The sequence below is a fragment of the Lolium rigidum genome, chromosome 5 (genome assembly GCF_022539505.1).
Source record: "Lolium rigidum isolate FL_2022 chromosome 5, APGP_CSIRO_Lrig_0.1, whole genome shotgun sequence".
NCBI classification, from domain to species: Eukaryota; Viridiplantae; Streptophyta; class Magnoliopsida; order Poales; family Poaceae; genus Lolium; species Lolium rigidum.
In genome coordinates this window covers 190090489-190105872 of record NC_061512.1, presented here as the reverse complement: position 1 = coordinate 190105872, position 15384 = coordinate 190090489, and the positions used below count along the sequence as shown (strand labels likewise).

General features: G+C 44.2%; 1 protein-coding gene across 1 annotated transcript; it reads right to left on the bottom strand.

Moving 5' to 3' along the window:
* Positions 1 to 6557: 6557 nt before the first annotated feature.
* On the bottom strand, positions 6558 to 9870 carry LOC124653805 (probable methyltransferase PMT2). Its single transcript, XM_047192872.1, has 7 exons — positions 9807 to 9870; positions 8688 to 9337; positions 8369 to 8579; positions 7928 to 8222; positions 7300 to 7689; positions 7142 to 7219; positions 6558 to 7037 (listed from the first exon to the last, which is right to left on the bottom strand). Exons 2-7 carry the CDS (start codon positions 9327 to 9329, stop codon positions 6809 to 6811), a joined length of 1845 nt encoding a protein of 614 aa, XP_047048828.1. The 5' UTR covers positions 9330 to 9337; positions 9807 to 9870; the 3' UTR covers positions 6558 to 6808.
* Between the last annotated feature and the right edge of the window lie 5514 nt (positions 9871 to 15384).

Here is a 15384-nt window from a genome sequence, read left to right as displayed (position 1 = left end):
GATTGCCAATATTTTAAGCTGAGCAATGCTATCATTTGACACACTCATAGATTGTGGTTTGGGTGCTTTGGACATCTAAATATTTCATAGGATGCAGTCCTCCAACAGAAGTGAAAATAGACATACGTTCTTCTTCTTAGCTCTATCAAAACCGAAAACTTCCCTTTTATTAAAATTAATTTTTGATCAAAACAAGCCAGCAAGCATAGGAAAACTTTCAAGTTTTTTGCACTTTTTGAATCATCCTAAAAAAATCATATCAGCGACATATTAAATCTGAAACTTGGGCCATTCTCTTGGGGTCTATGTACCAAAATTACCAAAGCATCAACAAGAATATTGAAGATTATGTGAGACGGAATATTCCCTTACGTGAGCCCCTCAATTTTAAAATAAGAACCAATTATATCATTGACCATAATAACTAATCTACCATTACTCAGTGTGTAAGGACTCAATCTTCAAACTTGACTGGAAAGCCTTTCATTCTAAGAAGATTTACTGGAAAATCCGAATTAATTTATCATAAGATTTTTTTAAATCAACTTTAAAGATTACGAAACTTCCTATTTTTGATTTCGCACTATGCAAAGTTCAATGTAATAATAAAACTCCATCTAGATATTTCTTCCTTTAGTGAATATAGTTTGCGAACGAGATATTACTCTATCAGCTATAGTCGCCCTATCACTAATCACCTTAGTAAAAATCTCAAACAAAACCATCAAAAGGCAAATAGGTCTATAGTTTGATTTTTTGTGTGCACAGTACATTTAATCAACATATGCAACCAACCATGATGCTACGAGAGGTTCAGTACTTCCAGCGCTTAACTGGGCGAGCCATTTCTCTGTCATTGTGTGGAGATGAATTCTTTGGCCTTTCTTGTATTAATAGTGTTTAACTCGACGCACTGTTCATCATATAGAGACGCTTAACCTTTCTAGTACATCCAGCGTTCTGGTAGATTTTATTTTTCCGAAAAGGAGGATAAACCTCTCGTCAGCGGTTGATGCACACAGTGATGTACTTTTTATTAAGATAAATGCCTAGCATTAATCCTATGCAAATCAGATTAGAAAAAAAAGAAAGAACCGGGAGCATCCACATAGGACATGCCTCATGCTAGGGTCCCCGGAAACCTAGTACAAATCATATGGCCGTGAACCAAAAAAATATTCCTTAGCAACCTGGGTAAAGTGTGTTCAGACTGAAAAATATGGGTATGAAATGTCTGGAAATCACATGGCCGTTTGTGACAGCATAATATCGCTGACCATTAAAACCAAAAGGCTAAAAATTCGTATGATCTACAATGGTTTTTCTTGTGAACAAGTTAATATTGTAATATATGTGTATTGGACTTTTTTTACAACATAATATTGCATTGGACTTGATAGATTGGTGGCGGTAATAAAGCTCTTAATATATTCGACTTGATAGGTTAGATTCATGATATCTACTGAGCATCACACCCACGGGATTATTATTTACCACAAACAAAGTAACCGGCCTGATCATATCAGCTGCTGCCACACGTTAAAGAATATGTTATGCGCAAACTGATTGCCAATATTTTAAACTGAGTAATGCTATCATTTGACACACTCATAAATTGTTGTCACGTGGTGCCTTGTACACCTAAATGTTTCAGAGGATGCAGTCCTTCTACAGAAGTGAAAATACACATATGCTCTACATTCTTCTCCTTAGCTCTATAAAAAATATCAATTTTATTAAAGTTACTTTTTCATCTGAACAAGCAGCAAGCATAGCAAATTTTTCAAGTTTCTTGCACTTTATGAATCATCCTCGGCAAGAAAAATCAAATCTTCGACATATTAAATATGACATTTGGGCCTTTCTCTTTGGGTCTATCTAGCAAAACTACCAAATCAGCAACAAAAATATTGAAAATTATGTGAGACAGAAGATCCCCTTGCCCGAGTCCCTTTCTTTTAAAATAAGAACCAATTTTATCATCGACCATCATACTTTGAACCTTGCAATAAAAAAGGATGTGCGCATCAATTGACGTAGAGGATAGGGCTTAGTTCCCATTTCAAACAAAAAAAACATAAATACTTCACCATTATTCAGAGTGTTAAGGACCAATCAACAAACTTGACTAGAAAGCCTTCCATTCTAAGATTTATTGGAAAATATCTATTAATTTTATTGTAAGCTTTTCCGAAATAAACTTTAAAGATTACAACACTTCTTTTTTGTTCTCGCACTGTGCGAAGTTTCATGCAAAGATATAACTCCATCTAGATATTTCTTCCTTTAGTGAATGTAGTTTGGAGTGGAGATATTACCTTATCAGCTACTACAATCGCCCTATTACTGACCACCTTAGTAAAAAAAAATTGAACACACATTCAAAAGGAAAATAGGTCTATACATTTCAGTTTTGTGTGCCCTAGGACATTTAGACAAAGGAGTCCAGTAACTGAATATCGAATGATCTATCCTACCGATGTAGAAGTCACTGGACAAGGACCATAAATAATTCTAAATAAATGCCAATAATAATGATGAACTATAGAAAAGCTATCATGGCCAGGATATTTGTTGGGCTTCATTTAAAATAAATTCTTTTATATGTTCCATACTGAATTCTTGCTCTAACATCAGTCTATGACCAGCATCCAACACTAAATCCAAAGGAATTTCAAGAGCAATATGAACTCCATACTGGGCCAAAATATTTTCACAGTAATTACAGAATTAGTGGCATAATTTAAAATATCATCATCTCCCGGCCTGCATCGATCTCTTTTTCTGAATCAGTATGAGATTTCATTTCTTCTCTTGGAACCATTTATGATTGTCTTCTCTATGAACACAAAAGCCAATATGGTAGGACCTGATAGGTCGGTGCAGTTTCTTAATATATTCGACTTGATAGGCCACGTTCACAATATCTATTAAGCATCACACTCGCGTAATTCTTTTCACCATACAAAGTAAGCAAATCATATCAGCTCCCGCCACGAGGCAAATAAATTGTTATGCACGAACTGATTGCCAGTATTTTAATCTGAGCAAGGGGCATCGTTTGACTTGGACACGCTCGCAGATCGTAGTTACATGGTGCGGTGTACACAAACGAAAAACTACCAGAAGAGCAGGTCGGCAAGCTTTTGCAAGTTCTGCCAGCGAGAGAAACATTAATTTATTAGCATGTGCGATCAATCTACGATTAGATCATGAAAAGACAGAAATTAAGGTTACACCTAACATGGATAAAGACACAAAACAAAATGAGCACACCCACCAGATCAGCAAAACACTACTAAATGTTTCGCCAGTGTGCAAATAGATATTTGGTTAGCCTGTAGTTGATAACTTGACATGGTGAAACGGTACCAAATGTGCTACTGCTAATTGGAACACCAAGCTAGTGCAAAGTCTGTACATCTATGTACATCATAACAAATGCTAATGCCATGTCCATAGAGTCTGAGTTTTTTTTTTTTGGAGTAGCCGGCAGAAGCCCTGACTTTTCATTTAGCAAGAGGGAAAGACAACCAAACTACATAGGGAGGGCATATTTAGATTAAGGTGGGAATATGCCTGAAACTACCGTAAGCAAACCAGAAAAAAAATGCCTAATCTGGCTCAGTCGGGATGGCTGGGCCGAAGCCGTTAAAAGCACGATCGTGTTGAAGGATGTCTTCGCTTGCGATGTCTGCCACTTCGAGATAAGTAAGATGGCATCTGGTGAAAATGTGGCGGTTGCGTTCCTTCCATGCATTCTAGAGAACCTATCGCCGCCTCCCCCTCCCCTAACCTAGTGCCGCCTCCCCCTCACCCGCATCGCCACCGCCGGAGGGGGCGCCGGCGAAGCCGCGCGTGCCTCAAGGATGGTGGCGGCGGGGCGGTTTCTTCTCCGCCTCCAAGATCTTCCCCTCGCGTTTTCCCGGCGCAGAAGCGCTGCAGGCGGCAGCGGCGCCCACGGGCGGGCGCGCGCGCGGCGGCCTTGCTGGCTTGACCCGGCGGAGCGGCCTCGGGGGGCCGCGGCGGCTGTCGGCGCCGGGGCGGGTCCTGCCCTGCGCCTGTCGACTTGCAGGCCGTGGCCGCTGTTTGGCGCTAGGCGGCGCGCCGTCTTGGTGCAGGGGCGCGTGGGGCTGGCCATGGTGTTGGATGCCGGCGGTTGGACGATGGTGGCACGGCGAACTGGCGGCGGCACGGGTCCAATCTGGGTCCGATCTGGGCCTACAGGGCCTGGTCGCTGCTTTGCCTACTATGGCCTGCTGCAAGGATGGCCTTGGCCGTTTCGTTCGGGCGACCATGGGTAGAGCCTTCGAATTCCTGGCCGGGGTACGCAACTGCTGCCGAGTCTTCTTCTCTGCGGCCGCCTTGGGCTTGGCGGCGACGACTTAGCGAGGCGATGATCTGTTTTCTGAACTTCCTTCGTCGTCATCGGGCGGCGGATGACGGCGTGGGGGCCGCTTCGTCCGCGTCGAAGAATAAAGGTGGTGGTTCTAGGATTCTTCTAGCACCAAGTTTGAAGATCGTTTGGATGCTTGTTCCCACCGGTCTGGGTGGATTGTCGGGTTCCGGAAGGCCCTGCCGGCTAAATTCATTGAGCGATAAATGCCTGAAGATTGCTGGATTGGGTGGTTTTGGTCGTGCGCACCCATGTTTTTTATCTGACCGTTTGGTTTTAGAGGGAGCGCTTCGAAGCTCTACTGGCTGTTAATATCATGGAGTTCGTTTTCTTTCCATGGTGCTAGCGGAGAAGGTCATCAAGTCAAGATCGGTGGAATAGCTATGAGGGTCGGATCTTGGTGGTGAGGTGGAATTGGCTTGGTGCTTCGTGACTTGAAACAACAACTGGTATGTGGGGGCGACTGCACAGGAGAAGTTCAGAGTCTTATCTTTCCAGGTGAAAGTCCAAGATCTGACCTTAATTGGTTGTGTCTGGCAATGTTCTTGTTGAAGGCATTGTTTTGAGAGAGATGACTTTCTTCAGGATGAAAACCTAATATCTATGATCGGCGACGACAGCGTTTGTGCACTGTTTCCTTCTTAGAGGCGTCGCTTATGGCGAAGCTGATCTTCTGGTGTTGTCTTGATGGTGTCAATGTTGCTGTTTCAAGTGATGGATCTCTGTAGCGGGGCCTTTTTTTTGTTAGTTATTTTCTCTTTTTTGGCTGTGTGCATCCTTTATGTCATTAAGGTATGATATTGTTGCAGAGGCTGGGTGTAATTGGTATCTCCGTGATATTAATATATACTCTTTATTGACAATTCTAGAGAACATATAGGAAGCAACCACTGGTACGTCTTTGGCTCTGTTTAGGCTCATATAGGAAGAGTCTGAGATTAGGCAAGAGCTGTCACCACCCAATGAAACAAACTCATGGAGAATTAAGCTGAGTGCGTACACAGAACAAACATCGTAGCCTCTGGGAAGCATGCTATCAAAGGAACTGCTGCTCTGCGGTAAAGCTATTTGAGATACTCCCTCCGTCCATAAATAAATGCCAAAGATTTATTTAAATTCGGATGTATCTATACACTAAATCGTGTCCAGATACATTCAAATTTAGACAAACATTTGACATCTATTTATGGAGAGCTAGTATAATTTATGCATCCGATAAGTAAAAAATGGTAGTAGGTTAATTTTAGCAGGAATTCCCTCAACATTTGGTCTCGCTTGCTGTCTCTTGTCTAAAGCAATGGATGGTAATGAAGCCACCATTATCTTCAAAATACCCCTTCCTTCTGGAATCACAAAGAAAGTAACATTGTCTGCCATCCGATCGCTGAAATCCCAAGCTAATCCAGTAAAAAGATGAACCTAAAGCATAAAGCATAGGCACTCAGGCAGCATATCAATCTGCATTTTATTTCCGGATTTTGCACGAAAACATACATCACTACTTTTTACTAGTATGCAACATCCATAACTGAATTTCTTCTGGGCCATACACCAAACATTTAACATGCACCGATCCTAACTGGGCAGGAACACCAGGAGGTCGAGGTTGCATTTTGGCTCATAGGTGCATATGCACCTATTATATAAAATAACTAAAAAACAAATTTAGAAATGTCAAAAAACTCTGAAATTAAATTTCTTGTTCGTACACAAGTTTTCATGAAAAACAATATTTTATGTGGCATGTACAAAAAGGACAAAAAAAATGTCCTATACGGAGTCGTGTTGGAGCATCAAAATTTATCTTTGTACACCAGACACGGAAAATATTCTTTTTTCCTGAAAACTTGTGTACAAACATAACATGTTTAGATATACATGCAAAAAAATATTTTAGAATTTTTTGACACTTTAAAATGTATTTTCACACAACGAGTTCATATGAGCCCAATTGGATTTCCCCAAGAGGTCCTCCTATTCACACTCCAGTAAGCTCCTCACAGGGGAAAAAAATCAAGTCATATGCCTTCCTGGGTAGAAAACATTGAGGTCCTTCAAGCACAACAGAGTAGAGCTACAGAATAAGTGATCGCACATGACTAAAAGCACAACAAAGTAGATTTACACAAGTTGCATCATGAATAAAATTACTGGAACTCAATGCAATAAATTTCCATGATAATATATCTTCAATTAAGTTCATACTGCGTGACAAATGTTACCAAATTCAAAAAATTGTTACAACAATATACTGTAGCCGATCGACAGCAAGGAAGAAACTTTGGTTCTTCATTGCTAACCCGGAGAAGCGTTGGCCATTCCCCTTGTCACCCAATGACTTCCTATCTTGATTCCTGGATGCCAGTTTGAAGGGTGGATCCCAGATTTCCGCATGTTAGGATATGTTCGCATTCATGCTGAGGCCGTCTGGTTTCCACCAACCCAATACTGCTTCACAGCATACAAGACCTTCTCGCGCACTAGGGGTCCATCTTCATGGTCAACTAACTTCGTGTTCCATCTCATGCCCCGGGCAAGCTTGTCCACCTTCGCCAAGACATCGACATCGTCCCGCATTATAACAGCGCCTTCAGGCCTCAAGATGCGGTCCATCTCAAGGAGGATGTCCTCCATGCTGCACCTGTTATTAGTTGTAACATAAAGAATGAATCAGCATTGGTAAATGGTAAATGGCAAATGGCAATCGATCAACGGAACTGATGTCATGAGAAGGGAGCAGCTTACTTGTTTTTATACAAGGTGAAAAGGCCGCTAGCATGGATAAGATCGTAGGTTCTTGGATAAGTAGAGAAAGCTTCACACCTGACATGGAATTGTGACACATATCAGTAAGCTTCTGACAACAACTTACTGAGCTGAGATTCAGACATAACAAACCATACCAGTCATGGTAAATTCCAATCAATCCTCGCTCGTAAACAGCCCCTAGGGTTGCAATCTTTCCAATGGTTGGCACCACATTCATCACCCAAGATTTTTGGGAATCGATCGCTGCAGCAAACCCCCCAAAACCTGCGTTCATGTCCATGATGTTTCTGTACCTACCAGTAAGGAGAAACTTGTTCACGTTGATATAAGCCTTCACATGTTTCTTCCACATTTTGTTGTCTTTTTCATAGGCCTGAGATGAAACCCCTGGAATTAACCCATTAGCAATTCTTGGAGGAATTGCATTGAGCCTGCTTGGGAAGGGCTTGATTGCTCCTCCGGCAACTTCACTTGGATTTTCCACACCAGGAAGAGGCGTAACACATGCCTTCATCTTCTTGTACCTGGTGTTACAGGAGTTAGTAAACAAATAGTGTATATAAATTATACTGTTTTTTTTTCTTGATTCATCAAGACATGTAAGCAGGCAAAGCTAAAAAATGCATTAACTTACTGAACACTATACCTATTGATGTTAGGCTATCATAATATATATACTCTGAATCTTGCTAAAGGGAATTAAGCAGAAGTTAGTAACTCTGGTCAACAGCTTGTTTGACACAAAATACAGTACAAACATACCAGACATCATCTGCATTTGTTGATTCACACATCTGCACAGTGGATTCTTCATGCCTAGAAGGACAGGAGTCGGTATTTTCTCTTTTCCTCCATATCGCCGTCTCACCCTTCTCCGAGACTTTTTCCCAACATAACAACTCAGCAATCTCTTCTATCTTGTTCTGCTCTGCCTCAAGATCTTTCTTTGTACGCTGCCAACCCTTGTAGTTCACCTTCCAATTAATTGGAGGGCCTGACAGCACCCAGTATCCACCAGGTCTTAGAACCCTATCAACTTCCATCATGTAGAGTCCATCTGAATATCAGAAAACATGAAAACAATTATCAGAAAAAGAAATGGAGATGCACAAAATTGCCACAAGAGTACTGTAAGTAGTAACAAAAATGTACCAAAACACTTAGATTCAATAAACAGTATAGAAGACAGATGATTAGGCTCACCATTTACTCCCCACGGAATCAAACACCTCGAACAATGGGCCATATCAAAGGCTCTTGATGGATAAGGGAGCTTAATTGTGCCGAGAACACCAATAACAGCTGGGACACCTCTCTCCAGAGCAAACTGTACCTGAGCTTCATGTGAATCTCTTGGCGCAAATGACATGGCCAAAACGTTTCTCTTTAACAAGTAAGCTCCCCAGCTAGCCACCTGAAATATTTCAGAATCTAAATACATGAGCAACATCCTGACTCTTAAAAAGGTGAGAAGAAGCTCAGAGTAGAAGTAATCCATGTAAAGTTTGATATGTTTCCTTACCCCGCAGCCAGTGTCCAATGCAGTCCTGACGGTTCCATTGGCGATTGGAATAACTGATGCCAGTTGATCGATGTATTTATCAGCACCTTGAGGGAATTGTGTCCCTCCACCGGGGAATCTGAAGACATTGCCCTCGAACTGCACCCAGTTCTGTATGGCTTTCTCGACCGTCAAGCTCTTATAGGGACAATTCGCAAAAGGAACATAGTCCCGACTCTTGGGCCACGGGAACGGCGCAACATATCCCTTCGGCGGTGGCACCAGGCAGTGCAGCTTCTCTTTCTGCGGCGGGCAGTGCCGCTCCCTGTAGTTCATGCTCTCGCGAGGAAACTTCATCGCCCTGTTCTGATCTTGGCAAGGGGTGTAATCCGTGAAGCGGTCCGGGCACGGCTTGAACTTCTTCACGGGCGAAACGAGCTCACCGGAGCTGCCCTGCTCCGAAAGGTGCGTGTCGAAGCTGAGGTTGGGCAAGAGGGTGCAGTCGGTGCGCTTGGTGATCTCCAGCGCGATGCTGTCCCCCTTCCCGAAGCCGCTCTTCTGCCACGCCCCGAGGGTGTAGAAGAAGACGCACATGCCAATCACTATGCATATGGCCACGGTGCTCCTCGTCCTGCTGTCCGCCGGACCCCCTTTCACGGCCATGGTCGATCCTGAGAAGTGCAAACTGAAGAAGATGATGTCTTTTGTATACTTCTTTAGACGGAAGGCTCGATCAGAGACCTGCTTTTACAACTTATTAATAAAATAAAGCAAACTACGACCCAAGTTGAGAGAACATGTGTGTTGTTTAGTATGGTCAAAACAGCAAATGCCACTACTACATTTGTTTTCCTAAATCTTCCCTCAAACAATTATTTTCCTAAATCTGATGCAACCGCAGTTTCACCTGAAGCAATCATAGATGGATAATACTAAACAAAAAGGAAAGCACGTGGCTTGGCTTTCGCCCATCACATCAGTGTTGCTTAACCAGCAGACTTTGCCAAAATTGTAACAACACCAGATCTCTAAAAATGTCGGACTATCTTGCCAACAGGAGAACTGAAGCTCGACGCTCACAGGCGCGGATCTAGATTTCAGTGGGATTTGGCTAATGACTGACTGAAAAGAAGCTCGTACCTCAGAACCCAATGGCCAGAGATTGCGGCCGGAGACAGCAGCGACGCGACGGGGAAGAACGGCGACGCGCGCGAGAGAGAGCCCGCTGTGTTGGGTGGCGGCGGCAGCTCACGGGAGGAGGGAATGGCTCGCCGGGTGGATCCCGAACTCCTCCGAACAGACGCCGGCCGCTGCAACGTCTGAGAGATTGGAGCCAGAATCCACGGGGTTTTACAGCTGCGTTCCCCGATTTTTAGTGGGGATTGGCCCAACCCTCTCTCTCTCAGTTCAGTTCAGCTCCCACTCCCACTCCACCACCACCGACGCGACGAAACCAACGCGGCAACCGAGGGAAAATGTTTTCCGGGTTGGGTTTCTGGCGAGAATAAAGCGGAAAGGCGATTTAGTAGGAAGTTTGGGCTTTGGGACGGTCGCTTTCGTGGATACAGATCTGTCTGCCCTCCGGGCGAGCGGATCGGATGTGCTCGCGTTGCCCCGTCTACCCGGTTGGAAGGTTGTTGTTTAAATACTTTTTTTTAACTGTTTGTTGTTTAAAATACTTAGTTAGTCTTGAGACTACAAAATAACCCAGCCGTTCTGTTCATATTTTTTAGCATAGGTGTGGGATCGCATGGGATCATTTTTTGCATCGGGATATTAGGTTTACCTGATACATATCGACATACAATTAAGATACTACGTGATTAAGATATCATCATGATACGTATCGATTGACCATAGTAGCATCGTAAAATCGTAACATACTACGATACATATTGGGTACTAAGACACTACGACACGTAAAATTGAGGTCGACAATGTTGGTGTCCATGGCTAGGGAGTGTAGAATTGCATGCTATAGCCAGTTCAACCAAAAGACCGATCTGATGGAGGAGGGCTAGATAATTATATTTAACATAATGCATGATGCCACGATCAGTAGGACCAATAATCCAAACTTACCGACAGGATGTGGACAGTTCACGTATATTTTGACAGTTCAGATTAGGGCATGTACAATGGTAGGGAAGACATAACTTCTCTTAGTAGTCCAAGTCATCTAGAGAAGACGATAAATATTAGAGGTACAATGCATTATCACTTATTGTTATCCCTTACAGTAATGAGAATTAATTATTTTTAGTAGGAAATTATGTAGCTAAGGGAAGAAAAGTCGTACAATGGGAAAAAAGTTTTCTTTTATTTCATAAGAGATCATCCCTTAGCTAAAATAGACAACCTTCTCTTTCTACTTTCTCTCTCCTCCAACTAATCAAAAATCCTAAGTGGCAGGGCCTAAGAGAAGGCTGATATCAGCCCATTGTACATGCCCTTAGAATTATATACATGCATGACATGTGCTATATGTGTTGGACGGCTCGACATGTATAGGTCCTTTGCTGGGTTTCATCATTTTTACCACAGGTGTTGGTAGCTTACTTTTTTTTTGAAACGGGTAAAAAAGCTTTTGCCTTATATTGATATAGGAGAAGCAAACAGGTACATGGCAAGAGCCATAAAAAGGGAAAGAAAAGGGCGGGGGACTCCGCCCCAGAGCAACTCAGCTAATCAGATCTGCAAGGATCCAGTCTTTTCCTTCTCCCCGGATCTTGTGCATAATGCTGGCGTGCAGTTGACGTGGGAGTTAGAAATCTTTGTGGTGTAACTTTTCTTCGTCCCCGGCAACGGCGCCAGAAAATAGTCTTGATAACCCACAAGTATAGGGGATCGCAACAGTCTTCGAGGGAAGTAAAACCCAAATTTATTGATTCGACACAAGGGGAGGTAAAGAATACTTATAAGCCTTAACAACTGAGTTGTCAATTCAATTGCACCTGGAAAAGCACTAGTAACAGGGGTGATGTGAAAGCAGCGATGATATGAGAGCAATAGTAACGATGAATGAAGCAGCGATAACATGTAACATAGAGGCAATGGCACCGGAAAATAGTTGATACTACTTCCAATGACCTATAGAACGAGTATATGATGATGAGAGATGGACCGGGGTTCCCAGCTATCTTCACTAGTGGCAACTCTCCAATAACAAGTGTTGGGTGAACAAATTACAGTTGGGCAATTGATAGGATTGAAATAGCATTAAGACAGAACATCAAGTCTATTAATCATGTAGGCATGTTTTCCATATATAGTCATACGTGCTCGCAATGAGAAACTTGTACAACATCTTTTGTCCTACCAAGCCGGTGGCAGCCAGGGCCTCAAGGGAATCTATCGGCTATTAAGGTACTCCTTTTAATAGAGCACCGGAGCAAAGCATTAACACTTGGTGAAAACATGTGATCCTCATATCACAGCCTTCCCCTCCGGTTGTCCCAATTTCTATCACTTTGGGGCCACGGGTTCCGGACAACAATATGTGCAAACAACTTGTAGATACAATCTAAGCAATAAGTATAGAGCTTAAATCTAAGATCATGCCACTCGTGCACTAGTGACAAGCATTAAACACAACAAGATTGCAGCAACAATAACTTCACAAACTTTATAGATAGACTAATCATAATGTAACAATCCATCGGATCCCAACAAACACAACACCGATTACATCGAGATGAATCTCAATCATGTAAGGCAGCTCATGAGATCATTGTATTGAAGTACATGGGAGAGAAAGTACCAACTAGCTACAGCTAGAACCCGTAGTCCATGGGGGAACTACTCACGGAGCATGATGGAGGCGGTGGCGTCGATGGAGATGGCTTCCGGGGGCACTTCCCCGTCCCGACGGCGTGCCGGAACAGAGACTTCTGTCCCCCGAAACGGAGTTTCGCGATGGAGGCGGCGCCCCTGGAGTCTTTCTGGAGTTTCGTCAATTGGTCTCGAGGTTTTAGGTCGCGAGGGGTCTTATAGGCGAAGAGGCGGCGCAAGGAGGCGCCTGGGGGGGCCCACCCCATAGGGCGGCGCGCCCCCCTCCAGGCCGCGCTGGCCTATGGTCTGGGGGGCCCAGGCCTCCCCTCCGACTCTCCTTTGGTGTCCTGGTCTGTCTCGGTGAATTATGATGTTTGGTCTTCGTTTCGTCGAATTCTGAGAATATTGCCCGAACAGCCTTTCTGGAACCAAAAATAACAGAAAACAGGAACTGGCACTTCGGCATCTTGTTAATAGGTTAGTTCCGGAAAATGCATGAAAACATTATAAAGTGCGAGCAAAACATGTAGGTATTGTCATAAAACAAGCATGGAACATCAGAAATTATAGATACGTTGGAGACGTATCACATAACAACCGATGGCAGCGAGGAATTGTTGTTGAAGACGCGTTCTTTCCTCTCCTTCCATATCTCCCAAGTGATGAGAATGACCGCAAACCTTTGGGAGAAGAGGTAGTGGTTGACGTGATGGCCTGCCAGTAATCAACGACCTTTGCTCTACCTTCTCCAAGGCTGCCAATAAGATCCGAGCAGGAGAGCTAGGAGTCCGCCGCGGCCCAAATGCGCTTGGAGAAACGACATTCGAAGAGGATGTGTCGAGCCGTCTCGGGGGAGCATCTCCAGAGCTAACAGGTGGGGTGATGTGGCCATCCCCGCTTTGCCAGGCGATCAGCGGTCCACAGGCGATTTTGGATGGCGAGCCACGCAAAGAAGCGGCACTTTGGAGGGGCCCAGGTCTTCCAAACACATTTTGGAGGGGCCCAGGTCTTCCAAACACAATATGGGTTCAGGCCGAAAGGGGCCCAGAACGGAGCCCGACGCATTTTTCGGCCGGCGAACGCAAACGGCCGCTCACCGTCCATTTGCGTCGCCCCGTTGGAGATGCCCGAATGCGCGTCCACTACGAGGACGATCCGGACGCGGATGAGCTCGCCATGACGGAAGCACTCAAGGCGGAGGAGACCGATGCCTACGCCCTCTAGGACGCGGTGGAGTTCGCTGCGAGGGACGCATTTTAGGCGGCGACCGACGCCTACACCGGCAAGGACGTGGCAGAGGAGGCAGCCGACGCCAAGGAGAGCAACTTGCCCTTCATGGAGTCGCTGCTCCGGCAGGCGGCGGCGATGTCGACGATGATGGCCAATGCCTTCGTGCTCAGGGTGCAGGCCGAGGCGGGCGCCCATGCCAGGTTCGCCACGGCGCGGTGCTCCTACGGTCGTCGCAGGAGGTCCTGCACACCGTGGGGACCGCGGGAGAGCTCCATGTTGAATATAAATACACTGCCTAGTCTCTTTCCATCAGTTCAGACTTTTAGTTCAATTTGCTAGTGCATCAATATTTCATGGTATCAGAGTCAAGAGGTCTCAAGTTCAAGACCCTGCTCACACAGTTTTAAAAATAAAAGAAAAAAGATTCTGCGGCACGCACCGAACCCACACTAAGAACTAAAATAGTCTATATGTGAGGGGGAGTGTTGAATATAAATACACTGTCTAGTCTCTTTCCATGAGATCGGTATTTTGGTTGAACTGGCTAGCGCAACAATCATATATGGTATTATAGCCAAGAGGTCTCAAGTTCAAGTCCCTGCTCACGTAGTTTTAAACACAAAAGAAAAAAGATTATGCGGTCCGCATCGAACCCACGGTAAAAACTAAAATAGTCTAGACGTAAGGAGGAGTGTTGAATATAAATACACTGCCTAGTCTTTTTCCATCGGTTCGAACTTTTCGTTTAATTGGCTTATGTTGTAAATTTGTAATCTTTCACATTAAACTTGACATGGTATCCGAGTATATGTTTGAGATTCAACTCCTGGCTTTCGTATTTTTGAAAAAGTAGATATCTTTCCCTATTTCTAGCACGCATATGCCTCAATGAGCCACACGCTGAGAGCGGTGTTGAAGTATATGTGGATTTTCCATCTTATCACCGTTATTTCAGACTTTTTGTTCTCTTGCTTGGTGCATGAAACTTGATGCAAAGCATTACTGGCCCTTCTTTCAGTTTTGTTCAAGGCCTTCCTGTCAGTGTTGTTGATAGTTTGGCTTAGTTGTTTCGAGCAGACGCCCTAAAATTATTATTTTCAGCAAATAGGCATAAATTTGGTTCTACTTTTCCTAGCTTTATCCTATGTTTAAGTTTTTTTGCGAAAATTCCACCAATCTATTAATAATCATCAACAGTATTACAATCAGCCTCTAAAAAAATAGATCTTTGGGCCATCTAGCGACGACTACAAACACCAGCGCAAGCCAAGGGGTGCCGCCGTCCTCCTCCCTCCATCACCAGAGCCGAGAAAAGCTTGTTGTAGTAGACATACATGAAGTCGTCTAACTAAGGCCCCAATGAAGAGCATCAACCGTCGCCAATGATGACAACCCTCAATCGAAAGAGACTGACCTGAAATGACACCAACAAACACGAAGACCGATCGGATTCCAGGAGATCCGTCGGGCAGATGACTCGACGCGCCCTTCACCGACTCTAGATGCACCACCGGCGCAAGGATAAGGCAGGAGGACTTTATTCTGACTTCGGGATATAGCCACCGCCTCACCATCACGAAAAAGACACTAAAAAGTAACCTAAACAAATGACGAAAACCCTCCCGCCGATGAGGAGTCGTGGCGTGCCACACCTCCAAGGCCGCAAGGCCCTAGAAAAAATATAAAATCCTAGAATCAACAGAACGTCAATTCTAGG

Coding starts and splice junctions, on each gene's coding strand:
- LOC124653805 (XM_047192872.1), bottom strand. CDS start 9,329: ATGGCCGTGAAAGGGGGTCCGGCGGACAGCAGGACGAGGAGCACCGTG. Junction 7,690..7,927: donor ACAAATGCAGATGATGTCTG/GTATGTTTGTAC, acceptor CTGTAACACCAG/GTACAAGAAGATGAAGGCAT. Junction 7,220..7,299: donor ATTGGAATTTACCATGACTG/GTATGGTTTGTT, acceptor ATTCCATGTCAG/GTGTGAAGCTTTCTCTACTT.